Genomic DNA, 26541 nt, shown 5'->3' with positions numbered 1-26541 from the left:
CCGAGATTGAACAGGGCTCATTGGAGGTATGTGGTGTGTGAGGATAGCTCGCCTTTGCGTGACAGGGACGTTCAGTCAGGTGTCTGCCCCTCACCCTTTGTGACCGTCTTCACTTCCAGCCTGCTCTTGATCACCTGAGTCATTCTGGGTGGCAGGAAAGTCATGTGTGAAGTCCATGGGAATAGAAAGGAGAGGGAAGAAAATTCATTGAAAGAAATCGGAAGGGAAAGGCACAGAGCCTGTTACGGAAATACTTAGAGATTGAATTCTCAGGGACGAACTATAGGACATTAGCAAATCTCTGAACATCTCATCTTCAGTTTCATCATCTGTAAACCAGGGGATGTATGGTTTCATGATTGCAGAGGTCCCCTCAACTCCTGTGACTATGACCAACTGTATGCGAGTAACACGGTTCACTCCAGGGATCATGGAACTCATCCAACATGCCTTCTTTCTCCCCCTTTCATCCCTCCCTACTTCCAATTACAGAGAAAATTCAAAGGAATACATTTCTGTCGTTTACTTTGGGTTGTGTTTTGCATATCTCTTTTTGAGTTATTTTAAAATTATGCTCTATTTGTTATATGTAGACTTAGTATTTTACTCCACTAACACACTAACCCATTCCTGATATGTCCCCTTTGAGTTTGAGGAACATTCCTAAATGAGCTAAAAAAAACTAACGTTACATTTGAAGCTGATTAATGCTTGTGATTCACTGTCATGACCTCTGCCAGGCGCCAACAGGCATTACATCAAACATCATTGCTGGACCTCGTTCCGCTCCAGACAAACTGCTCTGCTAAAGTCTGGGCTTGTAGTCCCAAACACTGGCTCAGTTACAAAGGAATTATTTCTGTAATTGTGTTCCAATGGGGAACCTTGATTTCAGAAAAGAAACTCATCTGATTGATTTTCTCATGGGAAAAAGTCTTTTATTTGAATCAACTGAGTTAGTTGTAGCTGGAAAAAAATAATTTTTATATGAACAACGGAACTCAGATATCACCAAAGGGACACTTTGGTTTGCCTTAGAGAGTTTATTTTTTTTTATGTTGCGTTAGAATAAATTGTAGGTATGTGCAGTTACTGAAAAGAGCAGAATTATAATTCAACTGACTTAAACCCCTTCTTCTTTTTTTGTTCTTCTTGTTAAACAGGAAACTGTTAAGGATAATTCACTTCTTTTTATGCCAAATGTTTTGAAAGTCTATCTGGAAAATGGGCAGACCAAATCATTTCGCTTTGACTCCAACACCTCCATAAAGGTAAGAGGACCCGCTAAACTCTGTACCTGAACACTGCCAGATAGGAAGTGAAAGCTGCACTATGAGTCTTGTATGGCAGCACCTTCTTTCAGAGCTATCTATTTATTTCTGAGATTTTCTTTTTGGTTGCTTCCAAGAAAGATAGTGTGTGAATACTTAAAAACAGACCAAACCAAAAAGTTTCAACTAAGGTTCTAGGGTGTGTGTGTGTGTGTGTGTGTGTGTGTGTTCTAAAACAATATAATGTGCTATCAGTGATGAACCACTACAGCTAGTCATTTTAATGCAACAGAAAATTAATTAAAATAGCGTGACTGTCACCAAGAAGGCTTGGCACCCTGCCCAAAGCCAGCATGATTTTTCAGCAATATTAGCCACCAAGAAGATTAAGATGTTAGGTATTAATTGAATATCTGGTACTTTGGTGTCCAGCAAAAACAAGAGGTAGAATAATGTAAAGATAACATTTACTTTTAATTACTGGAAACAATTTCATGGAAATAATGCATAAAAGGCAGAAATGACACATGCTTCTTAGGAAAAGTGGTGAAAAGGAAGAGTCACAAAGCAATGCTATTACAGTAGTTCCCCTTATCCATGACGGATATCCATGACGGCCCCCCAGTGGATGCCTGAAACCTCAGATAGTATTGAACCCTATATATACTATGTTTTTGCCTATATATACATATCTTTTCACTGAAAGGAAGCACTTTATGCTTCTCTTTGGCACATTCTCTTGTGCTTTGGAGCCATTATGAAGTACAATAAGGGTGACTTGAACACAAGCAGTGTGATACCTCGTCAGTTGATCTGATCATTGAGATGGCTATTAAGTAACTAATGGGTGGGGAGCCTATAGAGCTTGGAGGCGCTGGACAAAGGGATGAGTCACGTCTGGAGATTTCATCCATCTACTCAGAACAGCGCACAATTTAAAACGTATGAATTGTTTCTTTCTGGAATTTTCCATTTAATACTTTTGGACCGCAGTTGACTGCAGGTAACTGAAACCGCGGAAAGTGAAACCGCGGATGAGGGAGAACTACTGTATTTCAGAGCTACAGGTGAGTTTGCATAATGGGTATCATAACAAAGCATATGAGTTTTTCCTTTCATGCTTCCTTCCTGGGGAAAAAAAGTACATATTCTCTTTTTATTGGACAAAAGTGTGTTCAGAAATTGATTGCTCCATAATGCTCCATCGGCCTGAAATAGGCTTTCTTCAAATGCACAGTGAAAGAGATTTTATGGAGGTGAAAAAAATATCTTATGATGATCTGTACAATAATGTATCAAGAGAATACTAACTCTGGGTTAAAAATGTCTATCAATAGTCAACCCCTAATTCTCAGTTTTTAAAATTAGTCAGCAAACCTTGTGAATGATTGCATTTCTGCAAAGGCTCACTCAGTGTGCGTTCTTGTTGTCATGATACAAGCAAGCAGCTTGTTTTGCATTGATTTAAATAGGTAGTGATTTAGCAGGTAATAGAGCAGACAATACGAGTAGATTGATGGTAGAACATTTAAGTCATCCTTAAATCATTCCAGATGAAATATTAGCTTCCTTCATACCAAACTGCTCATTGTAAATGGTGATGACTGGAAAAAAATCCTTTTCCTTTATTCTTATTCAAAATCAGTTTATAGTAAGGTGTTACTCTAATTATTAATCAACTAACCTAGGACTTGACACCTTTCTCTGGAAAGGGCTCAAGAGTAAATATTTTAGGTTTTGTGGGACATTTGATCTCTGTTGCAACTACTCAAGTCTGCTGTTGTATCATGAAAGCAGTCGTAGAAACATGGTCATAGTCAGGAGGTTCAATAACTCATTGAAGGACTCACAGAACACAGCAAATTGTTATACTCACAGTTACAGTTTATTACAGCAAAAGGATACAGATTGAAATCAACAACAGGGAAAGGTGCATAGGGGCAGCAGGCTGGCCACGGAGCTTCTAGTTGTCCTCTCCCAGTGGAGTTGTGCAAGCAGTCTTTTCCTTCAGCAATGATGTGTGGCAACATGCACAGAGTACTGCCAACCAGAGAAGCTCACCTGAGCCTTGGTGTTCAGTTTTTATTGGAGGTTGGCTACATGGACATAGCTGACCACCTGTGTGGCTGACCCGAGGTGGAGCTGATACCACATGGCCCTAGGTCCCCACCATAAATCACATTGTTAGCATGGACTATCTGGTATGGCCAAAGGTCCCCAGGTAAACAAAGACACTCCTATCAGCTAGGACACTCCAAGGTTTTAGAGGTTACCTCCCAAGAGGCGGAAGTAAAGAGGCAAACCTTTGTTTAGGCAAGACAAATCCTTTACTGCACAGACAGTATGTAAATGAATGGGCGTGGCCAGATTTGACACCCCACCCCACCCCCCCACCCCCCGCCATAGTTGGCACACCCCTGACCTAACCCATAAAGCTGCATTATTACAGCTCCCTCAGACACAGTGGTCTTATTCTGTAACACCAACTGGTCAGAAAAGCTCCTTGCCATTGGACTCCCTCCACTATCTGAAGATATTGATAAAGACTTGAATGTATTTTTTAACAGAAATAAATCTAAATTTGGAAAAGATTCCTGTTGTTAATTCCCTCTGGCCTCTTTATTATAGGAACCCACACTAGACTAAGTTTGATTTCCCTGAGGATGGCAGATGACAATGAGAAGACAGGAAGCAAAGCAAAAAGTTCACAAGAAATTATAGTTATCTTATCGTGGACCTAACATCCTTGTTATCACAACAGACCCGGGCTGGTAGACATAAAATGGAAATAGTGTAGTTATAAAAGGGATATGACACTGTTTTATAAAATTGCCAAAATTCTTGCAGTCACAATAGGAAAAAAGTACTGCTATTGATTTTCCAGTGTCCTCCCTGGTGATTCAGGAAAAGGTTTTATAAAGTATGTATTGCTACACAAGGACGGGTTTTGTTTTCTCTTTCCTGGGCTTTGGGCAAACATTATGAAACAGAGAATCTTTTCTGAAATTCAATATAGTCAAGGCATTTCTGTTGAATGATTTTTTTGTTTTGTTTTTTGGTGGTGGGTGGGTGTGGGGACCTTTGTCTTAAAGGTGCTTGAAGAAATTGAAAAAGGTCCACAGAGAAGGATCAAAACCTTAGAAAGATCAGTAAAAATAAACCAAACAATTCCATGTACGGTAGGGTTCCTCTCTCTTGGCACTTTGATACTTTGGGCCAGAGAATTGTTTGTTGCAGGGGCTGTCTTGTGCTGTAATAGACTGAGGAGCATCCCTCAATGCCTAGCATCCCCGGTCCCACTGTGACAACCAAACATGTCTCCAGAAGTTGCCAAATGTTGCTGTAGGGCAGTTTTGCCCCAGTTGAAACCACTGGGTTTAAAACCCAGAATTTTCAAAGCCCACATTCCTTACCACCACCAGACTTCGCTTACAGGAATGTAGCCTAGGGGTTGGCAAGGGTTTTCTTGTAAAGGGCCAGAAAGCAAATATTGTAGGCTTCACAGGTCACACAGGCTCTGCTGCAACTACTGCTCTATGGGATATTTAGCACTGGAGTATACATTATCTTGAAGAGAGATCACTGACTAGTTTTCAAGTACATGAAAAAAGTATAATGGTTGAGAACAGTAGTTTTGCATTGCAGTACACATGTGTTTCTGTCTGGAACACCTTTCTGATCATAAATGTTTACTCTTTTAAAGGATTGCTGACGATGCTTGCTCATTCTACCTTCCCCAGAGATTTAAAATAAAAGCTAATATATGTACTATATTGTTACAGTGCCCTGATTCTGTGCCAAACTGTGCTGTAATAGATGCTTTCTGTGTCTAAACTCATTTAGTGCTGATATCTATTCTGAGGCAGGTATTATTATTATCCCCCATTTACGGATAGAGACACTAAGATACTTAGAGGTTAAACACCTTGCCCTAAGCTGCACAGCTAATATGTGATAGAGCTGGGTTTAAAACCCAGAATTTTCAAAGCCCACATTCCTTACCACCACCAGACTTCGCTTACAGGAATGTAGCCTAGGGGTTGGCAAGGGTTTTCTTGTAAAGGGCCAGAAAGCAAATATTGTAGGCTTCACAGGTCACACAGGCTCTGCTGCAACTACTCAACTCTGCCTGTGCAGAGCACAAAACCAGCCATATATTGAAGTAAAGAGGCATGGCTGTATGCCAATAAAACTGTATTTATCCAAACAGACAGTGAGCTGGATTTGGCATGCAGGTGATATTTTGCTGACCCCTGGGGTAGAGCACTTTCAGACGTGGTTTAGTTGCCACCCATTTTAAAAGAAAAGAGAACGAAACTGACTACCCTGCACAATATATTGATAAGCTTTCTAGACTAAGACTTTAGATAATAGGTAAGCACCTCCCCCAGCTATTCACCTTGTTGCCTATTTCTGAACTCCATAAAGATTTGGAGGTGGGGGAGGCCAGGAAAAGGGTAAGAGAGAGAAGCTCTCATTTCTGTTTCTTTTTCGGTCTTCGGAGCATCAAGCTTCAGAACCAACCAAAAGTATAAATAACATCTAAAGGTCTGAAGCCTATTTGTGCAACACTTTTTGGTCATGGTAGACTCCACGGGAGGGCTACCTTGGTTTTGATCCCACCTTGTCAATGTTTCCTCTGTAAGGATGTCATCTTAACCCTTCAAGAGAAGCTCTCTATCAAAGGCATCGAACATTTCTCCCTTATGCTGGAGCAGAGGACAGAAGGCGCTGGAACCAGGCTGCTCTTACTCCATGAACAGGAGACCCTAACTCAGGTGTGTGGAATTACACCGTCACGTGATCATGCTGCTGCTGAGAGCAGAGGCCGCCATGCGCCAGAACACCCCCACCCCACCCCACCTCAAATCCTTTAAATGTGTTCTGCATCGCTGGGTGGCCCCACTAAAGGAAGCGCTGGCATTAATAATGGATTTTACACCTCAAGGTGATGTTTCCCTTTTTGTCAGTTTTTTCATAGACTCTCAGTTGGTCTCAGAAACGGATTTGTTATTCAACGACTCAGCAGCCACTCTTTGGGACTATGTCTCTGTAGAATTATATTTTATGTCATTGTAAAGTCTTGTTCACCTGTTTTGATAATTGATGTCTTGAAACCATTAAAAGGAAATGGTTTCGGAGGTTATTTAAGTTAAAGAGAAATCACATTTAGTTGTTTTCGGGTCTGGGTGTATACGTCAGACTATTTTTGGAAGCCTGAAATCCCTCCCCCAGCCCTTCCCACTAGAAATACTATGTGATCCACCAGTGTGTCCCAGTTCCTGGTCATCAAGATGCCTCCCCCATCTGTTCTGTGGGGAGACAAGCAGGCTGTGTGGCTGCTGAATTCAGCACTGCACTCTGACTTTTCCTGTACTTCACACAAGCAGAGTCTTTGTTGGACGTATAAGGGACTTGAACAAATTCCTCTCATGTAGGAGAGTTCGACGATGAGGGGACTGTAGGCTCTTAGGTTCCTACTTTCTGCTTTCTTTTACCAATGAGCCACGGGTGAGCAGCCCATAGTCCTCCGTCTCCTGCGTCCACTCAGCTTTGCAATCCTACCCCCAGCCAGAAAGCTGGTCAGTGTTACTACCTCTCAGGATGCCCGGTATACCTTTCAAAAAGGGTGTTTCCCATTGAAATTCTCCTACTCAATGAAGATAGCATGTCAACTGTAGGAATATACATACACACATGTACGCACACATGCATGCACATGCCATGGGGCTCAGTAAAGCTGTTGCTGTATTTATTTTGTATTTCTAAATTGCAGTTCACGAACACTTTTATTTTGCCAGATTTATCCGCTGCATAAAAGTAGTTATCAGTACATGAAACTACATACACGTGATGAAAAGTCCAGCTGTGCATGGTCTTAGTTTCCTCTTGTTGACTCCTTGAAGGGGAATTGGAGAGCTTTTACCTTCTTTCTTGGAGTCCAGTGCCTTTTCATTCATTCAGCTGTGTACTAAGCGCCTACTATTCATTGATTGATTCCCTTTTGTTGCAAAAGGAGTTAAGAAACTAACACCTAGTATTTGGCACATACTGTGCTGGAAAAAAGGAAAACAAATCAAACAATCCATGGTCCTTAACCCTGAGGAACCTGTGGTGTATTCTGAGCTTCTTTGAACAATTTGAACGGCGTCATGGCATCAGAAGTTTGGGGTCATTTGGAAACTGGTGGACTCCAGTTTGAGTGCATGGGCCACAACTTCCGTCTTCCTACTTTCCAATGTGACGTCATCCAATATGGACACTGTCATGCTTTCTATACTCCAGTCTGTTTGGAGTCTAATTTAGAAGAACCCCAAAGCAGTGTTATGCAGCAGTAAACTGTAGTGGGCAGTCACTGTGCTCTCCGGCTGGGTCCCATTTTGTACCTCCCACCCCACCCTTGCTTTGGTGTGCTATCATAACATCCAGCATCTTCTTCCGGGGATTGCCCTCTGACTCCTGGCTCCCATTCTGTCCAACCTGGAAATTCACATCCCCCTGGGACAGCTCAAAGCCAATGACTTGTCTGTGCTCCTTTGGCTCAGGTCCCATGGCTCTGTGATGTAAATTACCCTCCAGAGTCCCCCAAGGAACAGGCGGTAGCTAAGCTCTACTGGGTACCATGGCCTTGCTCAGCTTCCTCTCCTGCCTGCCCTGCTTCCCCCACTCCCTTACTGGCCTCTCCTGGGACCAGTGCCTTAGTAAGTCCCTCATCTCAGGGTCTGCTTCTGGGGAATTCGACCTAAGTCACAAGCTCTTTGCAGTTTTCGGGGAACGTCTATGACAAATATTGAAAGAATTTCAACCACTTCCTTCCTCAATGCCCAGAGAAAGTTGCCTTTGCTTCTGTGTCCCTCGGCCATTTCTCAGTCAGCACTGACAATTTTTGCTCTTCTAGGTGACTCAGAGGCCCAGCTCCCATAAGATGAGGTGTCTTTTCCGAATTAGCTTTGTCCCAAAAGATCCGATTGACCTGTTAAGGAGAGATCCGGTTGCTTTCGAGTATCTCTACGTTCAGGTATGTGAGAATTTGCACGTGTTTTATATGAATGTTGTGGGATAAATCAACTGTGGGTTGTTTTTTCCTGAATTCCTTAAGTTTGGGATCTCTTTGTCCCCACCTCAACCTCAGTGCATTGTAAAATGATTCCATGGTGCTTTTTGAATTTTTACCTTGGATTTTGAAACAATTTCATACTTATGAAAAAGTTATAAGTGGTAAAAGAACTCTTTGATATCCTTCACCCAGATTCTCCAGTTGTTCACATTTTACCACATTCACTTTACCTTTAGTGTTTGTACGTGTTCCCTCACCTTCACACACACAATTTTTTTTCTAAACCATATGAATGTCAGTAACCAAAATCACGCTCATTGACCCCTAACCACTTCAGTGTGTATTTTCTAGTACCTTAGACTTTCAAGACCTTCATAGTCTTGAAGAGCACTGGTCAGTTATTTTGTAGAAATCTCTCAATTTGGGTTTCTCTGATGTTTCTTCTTGATTAGATTTAGGTTATGCATTTTAAGCAGCAGACAACATGAGTTTTTGTGTCCTCCTTCGTGTATCATATCAGGAGGTACACGATGTCAGCTTGTCCCCTTAATGGCAAGGCTGACTTTGACTCTTAGATACAGTGATGTTCTCCAAGTTTATCCATCCAGAAGTTACTACTTTTCCTTTTGCAATTAATAATTTGTGGAGAGTCACTTTGCAACTCTCTTATTATCCTTTCACCCACTAGTTTTCAGTATTGATTGATGACTCTTGCCTGAGTCCATTATTATTGCGATGGATGAAAAGGATGATTTTTCTAATCCCATTATTTCTTCTTCATTTATTAATTGGTGTTCTATAAGAAAGAGTTTTCCCTTCTTTATTTACTTATTCATTTATTTGATACTTAGATTGTTCTGAAATAATCATGATATTCATTATACTAGAATGATTAATTTCAAGACAATAAAACATTAAGGAGACAGTACCCTTTGCAAACTGTCTATATCTGATTCTGGGATAAAGTTTTCAAAAAAATAAGGCCTCCAAAAATAAGAATCTTTGCTAGTTTGTCCCACAGGGAATTAATCCATTTGATATTTAGGAGATGTTCCTATATTTCTCTATAAATGCTTCCTGTGACGCTCACGTAAATACCCAATATAATCACATTAGACAGTAAGAACCCACTTACCTAAAACTTAGGCATTTAGCCTTAGAACTACTCAAAGAGGTTGTAAACCTAAAAGTGTAACCTCCCCCACAAAAAAGGGAGAAAAGGCAAAAGTGAGCCCCACTCCCCCCAAAAAAAGGCATGCTCTCTTTAGCTGGGGATACCTGTATGTAGCAAAGACTGCTGGAGTCATAAGTAAGGAATAGAAAGCAAAGAAGTAGGATAAAGAAAATAACAAACATTTGTCAATTCTGGGTAGTTGATATACTGGTATTTGTTTTACTATTCTCAGTATTTTCTTGTATATTTCTTGTATAGTTTTTGTAATCTTTAAAAAGTTGGGTGGGGAAAAAAATAGGTAGAAGACAGCAGACACAAGATGAATGTCAGAGGTTAGAAATGGTGACATAAATTAAAGTGGCAATAAGCCCTGGAGAACAGAAATTAAGTCAGAGGAGAAAAAACAAAACAAAACAGAATGTACCAGAATATTCCAGCAGAGGGGGAAAGGGGAGTTAAACATTCCCCACCTCAGTGGTCTTTGGAAGAGACGATGGTATTTACAGCTGGGTAGGCTGATTAGCTTTCAGGAAGATAACCCTGAGTCATCAGGAAAAGGTAGATCCCATTCAGTATACCCTGTTTATCAAGTAAAGAAATGTGTAGTGCACTTGACACAGTTTTTGACCCAGAACAGTGTAAGTGTCATGACTTGGGTTTTATAAGTGTTAAACTTTAGTCACCTGGACCCCTCAACAATATCCCTTGGTCCCCAACAGGCCAGGTAATGCAGATGTAACTGCATGAAACAGCCTGATTGTCAGCTGATCTGTTACTGCTGACATATTCCCACTGAGAACCAACCCAGGGCTTTGCCGCCCCAGCTCAGATCGTGTGCTATGGTTTTCACCTTGTTAGTTACAAATAAATAGTTACAGGTGCCGGTCAGTGCATGGCTGTAGGCAGTGAGACACATTTGGTTGTCATTCTCTATAATTAGATACTCATCCATTAACAAGTTGAGGCTTTAGAACCATTTTACTCTGCTTCTGTTTTAAACATCGTAAGCCCACTGAACTTGTGAAAGGAGAATGTGGTTGCATTTGTCTTGGGGTGGGGAAGTTTTTTTTTTTTATTGAAGTTTATTGGTGTGACAATGGTTAGTAAAATTACATAGGTTTCAGGTGTACACTTCTGTAATACATCATCTATATATCCCATTCTGTGCTCACCGCCCAGAGTCAGTTCTCCTTCCATCACCATATATGTTATCCAGACAATAGTTCAGTGGTTACCAGAGGGTAAGGGGGGAGGGGGATGGTAGATGAGGGTAAGGGGGATCAAATATATGGTGAGGGGGGAACTTCTTTAGTAGACAAGGCGTACTGCTATGCATGTTCCGTGCAAGGTGTGTTTGCCCAAATCTAATGCAGCTCATGGTGGTCTTTCTTATTCAAAAGATACATCTCATCTTTTATACCCTGAGACTGTCCTGAGAACAGAAAAGTCTGTCCAGGGATCTTGCTCTGCGGTGAGCAGAAGACTGAGGTGTTTCTACTTTCCCACCTTGGGTGTTATGGGTGGTGGATAAACCACCCCTTCAACGAGTAGCCAGTCGGGGGAGGTTGGAAAGGCATGTATAGTGGGCAACAGAGACCAAAATTAAGCAAGCATCATCTTATATATCTTGCACTGAGTATAGGAAATGAGAATTTCTTGGCCTCAGACCCTCTGCTTCAAAATGCCTTGTATCACAGAATGTGTGGTATGCCTAAAATAACATATCTGTCTAATGAACATAAGTCAGTGGATCTGCAAATGGTGCTGTGTGCCCATGTTGACTTTAAAGATGCGATAAAAGTAGCCTAGAGAACAAAAGAGTAAGCAGAAGCAATATATATCACATTACAAAGATAAAAATTGAGTCAACCTAGCAGGCTCCTAATGAGGACAACGAAAACTGGTTTCAATAGTGACAATATTTATTCATCTCCTAGTCATCGATGGACCATGAGGTGTTTTCCAGATTTCAGTATACACATTAATGGTAAGCCCTAATCATCCAAACTGTTCTAATTCATAATTATAATGAGCCATGCTGACATTTACCTGTCCGCTATCCAGAAAAAGATCGTTACACCAATTAGTAAACAGGATAATACCCAAGGCTACAAAAAGTTTTCAAACATTTTAGCAGTATTAGTTTCCTTTTTAACATCTGACATGTTCACTATAAACGAACTGTTTGTAGGCCTAAACCGGAGTCGTCTGGGACCTCTATTTAGCAAAACAATGACCACCACTTGCTTGTGTAACTGTATTTTAAGTAATGTACTTGAGAGTAATAAAAGCATGATTAGTACCAAAATATACGTCAGACTCCACACTAATTCTCCAGGATCAATCTGAACTAATTATATAATGTAATTAAGTGACTAATCATCTTGATAAAAAATTCACCTGGAAGCCTAGTTAAAATACAGGAGATACACACACACACACACACATACACACACACACACACACACACACACACACACACAGTGTATTAGGGATGGGAAAAAACAATTCCGGTCCCAATTCTTAGGAGAAGTAATAGTGATGACTCACCTTTATAAAGCACATTCCATTTTAATCAAACATCCTTACAAGTATACCAACAACCTTGAGAGTTGTTGTTAGCCCATTTTTCATATAAGGAAACTGAGACTCAAGAGAGATGAAATCCCATGTCCAAGGTCTTTTTGAGTAGTAGTTGACAGAGCGTAGGGTTTAACCTGGGGCTTTTGTCTCTAAATTCTTTGTTAAAATCCTGTTTCAAATCCATTATGCAATCATTCTCATAGAAGAAAGTGAATTATCAAAAAACTATAATTGAAGTGCTTGGTTTGGCCTGACACTCTGCTGAGTGGCTTTGTCACCCTCATGAGACTCTATAAAATGACCCTGTCTTGGCCCTCAACCCTGTGGTGCCCCATTATGGAAAATCCTCAGCACTTAGAAATAGCTGGTAAACCCAAGACTATCAAAACAAAATGGCAGCCTGGAATTGCTTTCAGGGTCTGCCTTCACTCAGAAGGCCCTATCTCCCACCTCATGTCTGACCCACTTCCAACAAGCAGTGCTGTGCAAGCCTGATAAGTATAAAATTTTAAGGGGATGCAATGCGGAAAACCATATTAGGGAAGGAAGGGGGTGAGAATATGGCTACCATCTTAGGAGTGAAGGGATGGGCTAAGAGGCACGCCCCCAGAGCATATGGACAGGACATGCATTGCACAGTGCCAGCACAACACGGATAAGTATTTGAAAGGTAAATATTGTGTGCAGAAACTATACAGGGGTACATGTTCCCATTTAGTAAAATCAGTATATGAAGTGGTCAGAAATGCGCTTCTCTTGGAAAGGAGGCAAACGAATCCTGATACAGTTTTCCATTTGAAATCATCTTGAGACAAGGTAAAGAATAAGAAAGGGAGAAAGAGGCTACATATCATATTTTCTAGCCCCAAAGCCTACTTTCCCAGAACAGAAATAAGTAAACACACATGCACAATATGCTTAAGCAATGCTGTGCTTCCCATCGACATTGGGCCCAGTCCTTTGCTCCTGTTGAGTGCGGAGAAAGCCACCCTGAAACCGTTTGCTATGGTCATATAGGACTTTACACACTCTCAGCCACTGTTTGTTGCTCACCACAAACTTTGTGAGGTAGGTGAGTCCCTTTTCCAGATGAACAAACTGAGGCTGAGACATGGGATGACTCCCTCAAAATCACAGTGGCGGCAGTCACCATTGGAATGCACTGAGGATTTTAATAGCTGCCCTTTACTGAGTGCACTAGTGCACTGCGGTAAAGCGTTCGGTGTGCATCTTGTCTAACACACCACTAGGCGGGGGATGGGGTGGAGGGGGAGGTAGTTAGTATGAATCCCCATCACACAGATGAGAAAATTGAGGCTGCAAGGGTTAAAGTAAACTGGTCCAACTAAGGTACGGGGACAGTCACTGGCAAAGCCAGGACTCGGAAGCAGGTGGGGTAGGTCCACAGCTGCTGCTGTCCATTACCTGCCTCCCACACCCTGGTCTACACGACAACCAAGAGGTAGCTGACGATGACCACTGTTAACACGTGTGACTGCTTACAGTTTACCAGGTAGAGTTCCAAGGGCTTCACATTGTTAACTCATTTCACCTCACCACAACCCTGTGAATAGGGAGCAGTATTATTCCCAGTTTACAGAAGAGGAAACTGAGGCACAGAACCATTAAGGAATTTGCCCAAGGTCACGCCCCGGTGAAGGGGAGGAACAGGATTTGAACCCAGAATTCCAACTCCGTCAGACAAATTCCAGATGCCATCATGCTATCAGTTCTTCGTGTGTTCCATTGCAGCACCTGTGTTTGCAAATTTCCTACCTGAATTCCTAATTATTTTCACAAAAAGCTAAATATTTAACTAGCAGCTCGCTCGTCAATGGATGTTAAATGTTTCGTGTGGTCTCTGTGTTTCTGAGAGCAATTAAAAATTGGCTCGATTCCAAGCAGCGCAGTGGAAATGTTCCTACATTTAGCCTCCTTGCCTCTGAAGTGAAGGGGACATGCCGGTCACCCGTTCCTCTAAGGCAACGTTGTGGTCCCATTCTTTAACAAGTTGCGCCCTCTGCTGGTCTCTTTGCAGAGTTGTAACGATGTCGTCCAGGAGCGATTTGGGCCGGAGCTGAAGTACGACATAGCCCTGCGGCTGGCAGCCTTGCAAATGTACATCGCAACCGTTACCACCAAACAAACGCAGAAAATCTCCCTGAAATACATCGAGTAAGTGTTTACTCAGAGCCATTTCAGAGACAAAGATGCTGCCCCCTTAACGCCCAAATGTATTTTTCACCTATGTCTCTATTTCCAAAATTGATCTTGTTTGTGGCAGAGCATTTGTTAAACGTGGGCAAAATATGTGAATAGCATGTTCGTTTTTTTTGGTGGAAGAAATCCATTTCTTACATAATCTACTTTTAGAGAATTGTGATTAAATGGGGGTCATATTTAAAACGAAACACACATTTTTCAACTCCTAAACAGACTTGGTTCCAAGCCAAGCTTTGGTCTCAGCGCTTTTCAGACATTAAGTTGTTTAATTCTCACGACATCCCTATGAGATCAGTAGGATTTTAGTTCCATTTTATAGATGAGCAAACCGAGACACATGATGGTTAAGTAACTGGTCCAAATCACACAGGCTATTTACTAGAGGGGGCAGGGTTCGAGCCCAGGCAGTGGGACTCCCCATTGCACTATAGTTTCTGTGATCATTTGAAGCACCTCCATTTAGAAAGTGGTCTGCATTACCCCAGATTACTTTTAGATGATCAAAATGCAGTATAAAACATAATGTTCTCAGTCATAATCAGGAAGAGTGGTATTTGTAGTAAAGAGCTGTGACAGAGCGGGAAAGGATGCCACACAATCCAACTTTGCTTTGTGGATCGCATGTTGTTTGGGAAATGTGAAGGCTCTGTCTTGCTGAGTATGTACCCATTTACAGCATCAGTATACTACATCTTTGGCCAGAGAAGATCTCTCTTTTAGGATAAAAGCAGTTTGTGTTGCCCTCAGTTGATGAGCCTATTTAAGGTTTGTCCTTGAAAAGAGAACCCTCTGTTGCCCAGTCTTTTACAAGTGATTCAATACCCCAAAGCAGCCATACTTTCCTAATCCTAGCAGCTCTAATACCAAGAGAAAGGAACGTTCATATTTCAAAGTTCATGGCAGGGCTGAAGCCACATTTCCAGGTCACACCAGAAGCCTTAGGGTCCTCTCTCTCTCTACCTCCAAGAGATGTACAAGCTCATTAGAATCCCACCTTCCAATCCCATGGGCTGCCTATGAAGCCATTCCTAATTCCACAGTGCCAGGTTGACCCCCAGGGGGCAAAATGGCTTCTTCTTGACAGGTTCTTGAGCCTGTGTTGGGGAGGAATAGAGCTCCAATTTGCTGACTCGAATGCCACAGTTCTTACGACTCAGTTCTGCTGTCGCTGCCGAAGGACAAATCCTTGTGTGCAGTTTGAGAACCTCAGATCTCCCAGTCTCAGTCCACTCCTTTCTCTCTTGCCATACATGCTACACATTTACACCCTCACCCATTCCCTTTTCTGAAGTTCTTGGGGATGGATGAAACTGGCTCCCATTTGAAAAGGTGGCCTATTCAACTTGAGATGATTTTCAAACAACTGAAATGCATTTTTGTTCCTACTCTCTACATTTTACCTGGTTGGACATGGTACAGTCAAAAACCTCTATAGATAACTAGCTTGACTACGAATCTTGCAGAGCCTAGGATAACGTTCTCATTAATTCATATACCCAACAAATATTCACTGAGCATTTTATGTGATATTCACAGTAAGACAGTAGAGAGTACTAAAAAGTATAAATTATAATCTTAACCATCGGACAACTTGTGATCTGATTATCAAGACAAGACATAAGGATATGAAAAGTAATGATTTAAATAATTATACAAGTAGAATTATAAGGTGGCCCATAAGGACTGCCAAAGGAGGGGTAAAGAAAAGTATAAGTTGAGAAGGAGGAGGAAGAAAATGGTGATCACGTAAAACACCATCTTAACTGGTGAAGAAGAAGAGCGTGAATGGTCAAGTGAGGGAAGACTGTCTTTCTACCCTTCTTTGGAGAGGATTGAAGCAGGAGAAATAACCAGAACATTCACATAATCTAAAAGACCCTGATTGAGCACATGATCAATCAGGATAGAGTTCCTAGAATTCAAAACAGGAAACTTCTTAGGATAGAGTTGTACTCATTGCTGGGGAAATGGGCTCCTGGCAAAAATATGTTAACCCAGTCCCGTTTTATTTCTCATATGTCCACATCTATGAGATGTTTTCACCTCCGCATCAGTACCAGACATACGTAAGGGTCATGAACCCTACCCTGACTCCACACCAGCAGCACTCCCCAAGCAGGAAATGTTGACAGAAGAAGTTAGATAGACATGAAGAGTCTGGGAGAAAAGAGAACCATGTGTTTCTAGAGAGATAACCATGGATGAGGGAGATGTGAAGGGAAGAATGGTTTGAGGGCATGGAGGAGTTGCATCCGTCCTCAAAGAGGAGAAAAAGACAGAGGCAGGCAGAGATAGGTGACGATGGGAATAGACAAAAGGATGGAGAGAAATTGGTGTTGGAAATACAAACTCAGATATCAGAGATGAGAATGAATTCTAAGAGACTCAGAGGTAGGTCGTATAAAGTGTCTCTTCAATTTCTGTTGGTCCCAAATCCCTCTTTGCATTCTCTCTAGAGAGTGAGGAATGTTTCTTTCTTAAATGAAAACATATGTATTAAAGGTCAAACAGTGTTTCCTGAGTGCAAATTAAAAGTTACTTCCCTAGTTGGGGACTTGTCACCATTCCCCACCTTGCAAAGATTTCATTTGTTCCAACAAACATTGGAGCACCATTTTGTCTTAGATAACTCATCATCACAAGAATGTGAAATTTAAGATATGCTCTTTATTGCAGAAAAGAATGGGGATTAGAGACTTTCCTTCCTTCTGCTGTGCTGCAAAGCATGAAAGAGAAGAACATAAAGAAAGCACTTTCACACCTTGTCAAAGCAAATCAAAACTTGGTACCACCTGGTAAAAAGGTATCACATTTGCATCTTAATAGAAAATGTATTTTAAAGAGAAAGGCTTGCATGCATTTTTTAAAATGTTTAAAATTAGCCCATGAATAAAATACTTAGCACCATAGTTTCAGAAGCAATAACACTGTCTAACCTTTTTTTTTTAACTATTAACGTTTCTAAGACTAGTGAAAAATAAGTGTTTTTATGGAAAGCTGTTTATTTCTTGCAAACTATAGACCACTCCTTATTGTGGTGTGTGTGTGTGTGTGTGTGTGTGTGTGTGTGTGTGTGTGTGTGTGTTTGCATGTGCATGCAGGAGAACCTTGCATAACGTCTGATTAGAGGATAGAGTCACAAGATAATTTGACATTTCCATCATGCTCTTATTTTCCACTCAGACCAGCTTAACTGCACAGCAGCCAGCCAGGATCCCTGCAGACCAGATGCCACATTAATTAAACCAGGGTTCTCTACCTCGGCACTCTTGACATTTGGGACCAGATCATTCTTTGTTGGGGGAAAGGGGCTGTCCTGTACACTGTGCGATGTTTAGCAGCGTCCCTGGCCTCTTCCCATGAGATGCCAGTAGCACCTTACCCCCTCAACTGTGACAAACAAATATCTCTAGACATGTGCCCTGGGGAACAAAATCATCCCAGGTTGAGAACCACAGAATTAAATCTTACTTTTAGAAGGAAGATAAAATTATTTCTGTCATCATTCACCATCATTAGTGTTAAAATCTCTCTCTCTCTCTCTCTCTGTCTCTCTCTCTCTCTCTTTCTCTCATCAAGTAGAAGAAACACAAAGGACATTTTAAAATATTCTATTGGTCAGAATAGAGAGCTATGTTTATAGGTAATAAAAAGCAAAGTATTTCAGGAACCAGAAATAGAAGGAGCCTTAAAATACGGGACCTATAAAATTGGAAGCAGTCTAACAACCCAAGAACATTTTCCAATTGATACTGGCCCTAGAAACTTCTGTGACTCTAATACAAATCACTATTTATGTGGGTAATTTTTGGTCTTAGAATCTGATTTTAAGTCATTTTTACTGGCTAACACATGCATATTTCTATTCACTCCTAACCCCATGGCTTTTTTAAAACAAATAATCAGGTTCAACATACTAGCAGCACCTTCAACTTACTTCACAGTAAACAATCAGCTTACTGGAATATGGCAGGATATCATGGATCAAGATTTTTTACATTTCAATGCTAATTTGCCTAAAGCTAATTTCTTTTAATTAACTTGATAGGATTTTTTTTTCAACCCTGGCCCACTGGTTTTGTAATAATTTGGATAACTGCTCTAAAATCGATCTATCTACCTATCTATCATGATCCTTCTATAAAGGCCATTCTTTCTAGCCAAGAGTGGTTTGCTTTCAGATTGATTTGCAAAGTGCTTTGGATTTTTGAAAGAAGTCAGATGGACGAATAGTGCTAAATAACAGTTACATAAAGGATGGGACTCTTGGGGGTAGTTAACAAATATGTTAGCAAGTCATCTGCGGTTAAAAACAGAATTTTATAGTCATTGCTACTCCATGGTCTGCACCCTGTTGGAAAATCTCATCCCCAGCAAACATTCCTGGAACATTCAGAATGAACCATGGATATTTTTTTAATCAAGTACTTTTTTTATGATATGGGAATCTACATATTTGAGTCTTTATAAAGATAAATTTTACCCGGATAAAAATCTCATTTGTAAATCATTCATGAAACTCAGTAGATTCTTGGAGTTGAATAAAACAGGGAGTTACATAGCAAGTTCAAACATTTGCACAGTGATTGGATCTCAGAAAGTTCATTTTCCCTAAAACCTTGCAAAGACTGTAAGAAACTCGATGAGCATGTAGAGCCTGTTTAAAGGCTTTATGTAGATTGTAGATATATATTCAAAACAGCTCCCACAAACTCCACCTACAGGTAAGTCTCCTATGCAATGGGAGAATGTGCATACAACTCACCTTTGTCCCAAATTGCACCTGGAAAGCACCACTCACCTCTTGAAATCTCCCCAGGAGTAGATGTGTCAGTGGGAAATTGGATCATCTTGTTGTCACTTGTTGAGTGCCCTGGCCCAGCAAATCTGTACTTATGAGTCCCCCATACGTTTCCCCCCAAATAAAACTAATCTGAATGTGCTGTTGTGGCTCTTCATCAGGAAACCGAGTACAGAGCAATTCCCTTTCATTCCTCTGAAGAGTCCTTGACATAGCAGTAGAGTCACCTTTCTAGTTTGCCCTTGTTTTCAGCTGGTCTCCAGCAGGAAGAGTCACACCCAATGAAGTTAATACCTGAGGTTTCTTTTCTCTCCTCAGCTCTCTGCACTGCAAGCCAAGGTCCATTATCTCAAGTTCCTCAGTGACCTTCGATTGTATGGGGGTCGTGTATTCAAGGCAACATTAGTGGTAATTTCTTTTTCTTGCTTTTTCTGGGAAGCCATGGAGGCCGGCAAAATGTCCCTGCATACGCCGTCTTGAATTAGCTATCTTTGATGACAAAAACAAATCAGCTATGAATCTTTTCCAGCCTTCATTTCTAATCGACTGCACCACAGTCTGAAAATATCAGAAAAAAAAAATGTTAAGCTAGATAACGCCACTGCAGAATGTCCTAGAAAAAGAAATGGGAAGAACCAAGAGAACTGATGCACTCTGATAATGGCCGTCCTTTAAATCATTGGGCCGGAAGTTGCTTTCACATTAAAAAGAAAAAAAATCCTCATTTCTAAAAACCTTTCATGATTATGAATATACGTGCTATGATAACTTTTACTTTCTGCATTATTCTTAATTTATCAGAGCCTCGATATATCTGGTTCTTCTAATTGGATGATTTAGTACAATATAACCCAGAAATACTTTCTGAAGAAAATGCAACCTTATAAAAATGTTCTCTCAGGTCCAACTTTGCCTGGCACTTCAGAAGTCTAGTATTTTTATATTTTGTCAACGTCTCTTTCTCAGCAGGCAGAAAAGCGCTCGGAAGTGACTCTCCTGGTCGGGCCCCGATATGGCATAAGCCATGTCATCAACACCAAAACCAATCTGGTGGCTCTTTTAGCTGACTTCAGCCACGTCAACAGGATCGAGATGTTTACTGAAGAGGAAAGCTTAGTGCGGGTAGAGCTCCATGTGCTGGATGTGAAGGTAAGTCTTTCAGATTTTGACACAGGGCCTTGATTTGAACAGCTCATTTCTGATAACACTGCTGACATTTACAAAGCAGGCAAAATTTCAGTGTGTACAGAACATCAAAGGAGCAATGTGCTACAGAAAAAATGTACCCAGCTCAGGCCTGAAGGCTCCAGTCCTGACTAAATGGCCGTGTGGTTTGGGGACAAGTCGCTGTTCTTCTCTGAGCTCAATTGCTTCATCTGTACGTGATGAAGCCAGTGAGTTCACTTGTAAGGTCCCTTCTGGCTCCAGAATACATGAATCATAGATAGAGACCGGGGGAGACGCTCCTTCCTAACTTTCTAGAATATATGACTCTTGTACAGACAGTCAGGGAGATTTTCCCCAAACTTGTTTAGAACTCCCATTCCCTTTTGTTAGCTTGGGTCCGGATGTGTTTATTCTTTTGGGAAAGCTGAGTATTTTAGTCAACCTGTCTTTTCGTGCTGTAGCAATTGGTACTGACTGAATATCTGGCCCCAGTGAATGTCATGGCCAGTCCATTTAAAACAACAATCTGAGATTGTCCTCAAAGGGCAAAATTCTACGCCCAAAAGAAAAGTTGACGGGAAATAATCCGGGTCCCCTGTCCCCACCTTGTTGTCCCAGTAATAGATGAGTCACTGGATTTGGGCAGTATCGATGTATCCAGTGTTTCTATGGAGAAGTGGCAGTGGACCTGAAGAGAGACAGTGATTCCACAAAGGAAACTGTCAACCAGGAGGAGTGCTCCGAGGACAGGTGGGGAGGACCCACTCCCACTAGAGTGGAGTGGGAGGAGCAGATTACGAGGAAATGAGAATATGGGAAGGGGTTTCTACACAGCGGATTGGAAAGCATCAGTGTGCTCTGCAGAAGGAAGAGATGACCCTGGGCTGAATCCAGGGGGCTCCAGTTGACTTCATGGCAAGCTGAATGTGCAAGAATAGACTTGGAGGGCCAGGTCTAGTCTATGACCAAAGATGCTGAGAGCAATAGCTCCATCGTTGGAAAGGGGTGAATTGGATGCAGTCATCACAGACCTGCTAGCAGGCATAATCTGTCCCAAACAGAAGTGGGTGGCAAGACCCTACTGATGGTTTCCTGCCTATATATAAGAATTGTGGGGTGGCTTGAGGGGAGACCTCAGTGGAAATGGAAGGAAAAGGCAGTTCATCAAGTAGTACAGGAGCTTTGGATGAGAGTTAGATTCCACCAGCAAGGACATCAAACCTGGCCAGTGTCCTACACCAGGGAGTGAAAGCAAGAGGCCTGCTGTCTTGCTGTTTCTGTGCTTCTCTAGGTGTCTGCTTTTCGGTTGCTCCCTTATTTCCCTCTCACTTTATCGCTCTTTCAACAAAAACACACCAGCCAGTCCACCCTTCCCAACTCAATGAGAATAATTACTTCCATTGAATACTTCCTTCCCTATATGCCCAAGATCAGTGTCCAATGAGGTGGTAACCTCATTGTTTCCAAAAAGTTTTAGCAAGGCCGTTTCTCAACTCCCATCTCTGTGCTGCCTTCCTGTGAATTTATAGTTTCTTTTAGAAGTATTGTCTTCCTGGATCTCTTTGACACTTTTCATTCAGTCTTAGCAGTAATTTCCACTTAATTTTTACCTCTCTTCAACACTAATTTTCATCATGAACCCAAACTTAATCTTCCTGTGATTTTTCAGATTACGGGTTCACATCTGGTAACTGACTCCTTAACTATCACTTTTTACAGTGTTAACTATTCGGCAACAAAACCAACGTGATTATTTTTTCATATGAATACGTCTTGGAAAAGCCTCAAAATGTCTGGGCTTTGAAAATGGTGTCACCAAATGTTTTTCAGTAAGGCTTTCTGTGTTACGCCTGACCTTTTCCCCACTTGTGTTTTCCCAGTGAAATGGTTGCTGATTAACTTCTTTTGTTTACATTTCATAAGCACAAATGCAGCCATTGTCACCTGAGGGATGTTATTAACCAAAACATTCTCTTTTATGTAGCCCATCACGCTCCTGATGGAGTCGTCAGATGCCATGAATCTGGCCTGCTTAACAGCTGGGTACTACAGACTACTTGTGGATTCCAGGAGGTCGATATTTAACATGGCCAACAAGAAAAATGCGAAGACCCAGGAAACAGGTATTTTTTTCCTAAACTCATGAAGCACTGACTCCACACCCCTTCTCCACCCCACCTGGCAACAGTAATAAGAATGTTTCTTGAAAAGTTAAAATCATATACATAAAAAAAAATTAATGTCCAAATTTAACACAAAAGCTTTCAAATATATCTGATATGGACTAATTTTTTTAAATGAAAACGTTGATTTTTTTCCATCACATTTTACACGTCACTTGGAAATGCCTGTATATAAGAATTGTGGGGTCGCTTGAGGGGAGACCTCAGTGGAAAAAAAGGGGTGTGTGCATCAAAGGCAGTGATTTAATTACTGTGAAGCGGGTAAGCATCAATCTTTATGGCCAGCTTTCATGGCCTCACTTTCATTTAAAACAACTTTCACAGAGGTCAGGATGCAAAGAACTAACAATGGAATGCCCAGTAAGAGTTTGAGCCCCCAGCTTTAGGGCTTGTCCCTCCTTAAGATGCCCTAAGCACAGATGCCTGGGTTCCTCCTCCTGAGTCAGGCTTACCTCCAGGATTCTGGGAGCTCTACCAACAGGACATGAGGCTCTAGAAGGGACCCCACCCCGGCAGCCATCTTAGCTCTGTAGTGGGAGCATCAAAATGGCAAAGACATCAAATAATTCAATCTAGTCACTGGGACGAAATAGCCCCAGAGTGAGGACAAGAAGAACTGCAGATGTTAAATTGATAGTTTCTTTGAGGATGGGTGGTTTTCATTTGTTTTAGAATTTTTTTTCTTCAGTGTTTGACATATTTTTCCATCTACAGTGGACAGTCAGTAGATGTGACTGATGGACAGATACTACCATTCAAGCCAAAGCTACTGACTCTTGAAAACAGTATAAGCAAGGGTTCCATAGTCAGGGTTTTTGTTAAAAGGAAGGAAAATTCTACAGAACAAATTCCATTGTCACTGTTTCTGAGAGAAAAGGGGAAAGAAGGGAAGGACAATCCTCTCACTTTTAAACTTAGTAGAACACATGAATCATTATTTCATAAATATAATATGTAGATAGACACACACAGAGACAGACTTGCACACAGTTTATGATGATGGCTGGTTAAATGGAAACAATTACAGTCATAGGATAAAGGGAAACCAGAAAGAAAGAGAGAAATGGACGAGGCATGCCAGAGGGCAACTTTGACTTGCAACTAGATTTAATCCGGCCCCAAAGTGTGTTTTGTTTTTAATTTCTCTCAATTTTGGTTTTTTCATTTGTAGAATTGGGATTAAAAATCTAGCTTACAATGCAAGGATTAGAAAAACATCTATGTAGAATGCCTAAAATGATGCTCAGTACTTCTATTACTAATTGGCAGTTAAAAAAAAAAAAAACAGGAATGGAAAAAATTCAAACGAAAGTGACAGAGACACAGAAAGGAACGGAAGACAGACATGAAGCAAAGAAAGACCCCGAGAGACAAACAGGATTAGAAATAAATAGGGAAGAAACAAAAGGGAGAGTTTGGTGGTGAACATTTTTATGAACTTACGTTTTCCTTGAGCTAGGAAATTTAGAGCAATCGAACACTGACCTTTGAAATTCCTAAGAGCAGTTCAGCAACGTAACGCCGTTCTTTAACATTGGAAAACCAGTTTTTGGCTTTCTATTTTCAAATCTTACAGTTTATCTTGCAAATAAAACCCTTTCCCCATGGTAAGATTGTGCAGGTGCATGAAGAAAACCAAACCCACCATTCTAAAAATGGCCGTGGTAATAAAGGCCTGAGTTCCGTCTAATTTATACTGGCTCACATGCGATGTTTAATAAAATTTTAAGAGGCACGACCTTAGTTCCAGAAAGTATTATTGCCAAGGGAAGAGAATGGAACTTGAACTTTTCAGTAATTTCTCCCAGTTCTACAGTGACAATGAGCATGAGGCCACATGTTTCAAATATTACTCTCCACTCTCAGAAAGAGAGAGACAGAATGCACATACATGCAACTTGTGTGTGTGTGTGTGTGAGAGAGAGAAGGGAGGGCGAGGGAAAGAGATGGCACACTCCCGTAAGCAACTGGTTGGCCAAGGCTTAGCATCGTCTAATGGTGGAAAGTTCTCTCTTCTCTTCAGAAACTCCCAAAGGACCTCTTGATACTCAACAAATGTAGAGTGAAGTCTGCTGAGGCCAGGTCATCCCTAGTCCATTCTCCCCTCCCACTCCATATTCTTCCGTTTCTCCAAAATCATTCCAGAAGCCAAATCAGTCCACCTTTCTGGAAGGAAGCCATGATTAAGTGTGTATTTTCTTTTTATCTCAAATTGATCAAAGGCTTTCATCAAGATTTCTAACAAGGAACTATAAACCCCCATTTCTTGTTCTCAATCTTGAAAATTAACCTTCAAGTTCTTTGAAAATCCTGAACCCACATATTTATGCATCTCTGGGCCTTAGGGGGGTCTGAGTAAGTATAGGTTAACTTGCTTTGAGTCCGCTAACTTATTCGGTTTTCCTGTTGGTTTAAACCAGGAGTTGGCTAACTAAGGCCCATAGGCCAAATCTTGTTCTTGTAAATAAAGTTTTATTGGAACTCAGCCACACACACTGTAGTAGTTTCTTAGGGCTGCCGTACCAAATTATTACAAACTTGGGGACTTAACAGAAACTTATTCTCTCACAGTTTTGGAGGCTAGTGGTTCAAAGTCTAGCTATTGGCAGGGCTACACTCCCTCCAAAGACTCTACGGGAGAAACTTTTCTTGTGTGTTCCTCTTCTCATGGCCGTCAGCATTCCTATGGCTGCATAGCTCCGATTTCTGCCTTTGTCTTCACATAGCCTTCCCCTCTTCTCTGTGTGGCCCGGATCCCCCTCTACTTGTCTCTTGTAAGGACACTTGCCGTTGGATTTAGGGCCCCTTGGGATGGTTCAGGATGATCTCATCTTGAGAGCCTTAACTTAATGACATCTGCAAAGACTCTTTTTCCAAATAAGGTCACATGCCCAGAATGGACATATCCTTTGGGGCCACTGTACAACCTACTACATCCATTTGTTTATGTGTCATCTCTGGCTACTTTCATGTTATAACACCATAGTTCAGTCACTGTTCCACCGAGCAGTTGGCCCACAAAACCTAAAATATTTACTATCTGGCCTTCCCTTATAGAGACAGTTTGCCCACCCCAGGTTTAAAGCCCAAGCTCCATCACCACTTTGCTGAACCACTTTTCCCGCCCCCTGACAGTCCATATTCCTGACACACACGTACGTGCACCCACACACAGCCAGTCACAATCTAAGTTGTTGTTAATAAAACAAGACTGAAACCCCACATGTGTATTTAATGTAAAGTAACATGCCAATATGGCTGGTGTAACTCAGTGTCTTCAAAATGATATCTTTTACTTGCTATTCATGAAAATATATGTAATTAGTAAAATGACTTGGAATATTGTTCAGCATTAAGTTCACTGTATAATTTGGGGAAAGCAAGAACCTCTTCAGTAAAACCGATTTTTTTCCCCATGTCTTGTATATCTGATATCAGTATTGCCCAACCGTGGGACAGGGGGCAACTTGAGGAAACAGATGGGAGAATATGTGGCCCTAGCACTTCCTTAAAATGTTGCCTCTGGAATCTATAAAACAGTATTGACAGAGTGACACACTGCCCTGTTTTGGTAAATATCAGAGCAAAATCTCCACATCAAAATTCCCTATTGAAAGACCCGTGAAGAACAAACAAAACAACAATTTTTAAATTAGGATCTTGCATTTTACTTCACAAGGAACATCACACAAATCTTTAGGTGTTCTCATGATACAAATAAAAATTGAAATTAGTCAAAGTATTAAGTGTGCTTAGAAATAGCAGAGAGATGCACAAGGTGGAACGCATACAGGCACATATACTGACATTTTTGCATGAATATGTAAACACCCACTAGGATATAAAGGGGCTGAAGAAATAGAGGTTGTAGTGCTATCATTCCAATATCTGTTATTATATTATATTTATATATATATATATATATATATATACATATGTATGTATAGATTTCTGTGCATATATATATGTATATATTTACATTATTACATGGTCATTACAATGTCTTCTAAACTATGTGGTTGAAGTACGTGCATCCTTGACGTCCTCTTATCTCGATGAGGAAAAGTCCAACATCTTCCTTT

The 26541-nt window shown here is 41.1% G+C and overlaps 1 protein-coding gene across 7 annotated transcripts in view; it reads left to right on the top strand.

Moving 5' to 3' along the window:
- The window catches only part of FRMPD4 (FERM and PDZ domain containing 4), a 746993-nt gene that overhangs the window by 711155 nt on the left and 9297 nt on the right, over positions 1–26541 (top strand). For all 7 annotated transcript variants that reach the window (XM_033107952.1, XM_033107961.1, XM_033107980.1 and 4 more), the window contains 8 exons: positions 1164–1271; positions 5918–6049; positions 8170–8289; positions 14124–14260; positions 16985–17111; positions 19428–19517; positions 20076–20258; positions 22261–22399. In XM_033107952.1, the coding sequence (XP_032963843.1) occupies positions 1164–1271; positions 5918–6049; positions 8170–8289; positions 14124–14260; positions 16985–17111; positions 19428–19517; positions 20076–20258; positions 22261–22399 (1036 nt within the window). The remainder of the gene's footprint in view (positions 1–1163; positions 1272–5917; positions 6050–8169; positions 8290–14123; positions 14261–16984; positions 17112–19427; positions 19518–20075; positions 20259–22260; positions 22400–26541) is intronic.

This window comes from Rhinolophus ferrumequinum, chromosome X (genome assembly GCF_004115265.2).
Source record: "Rhinolophus ferrumequinum isolate MPI-CBG mRhiFer1 chromosome X, mRhiFer1_v1.p, whole genome shotgun sequence".
Taxonomy (NCBI): Eukaryota; Metazoa; Chordata; class Mammalia; order Chiroptera; family Rhinolophidae; genus Rhinolophus; species Rhinolophus ferrumequinum.
The sequence above is the reverse complement of the archived record's forward strand: the minus strand, read 5'-3'. Positions and strand labels throughout refer to the sequence as shown.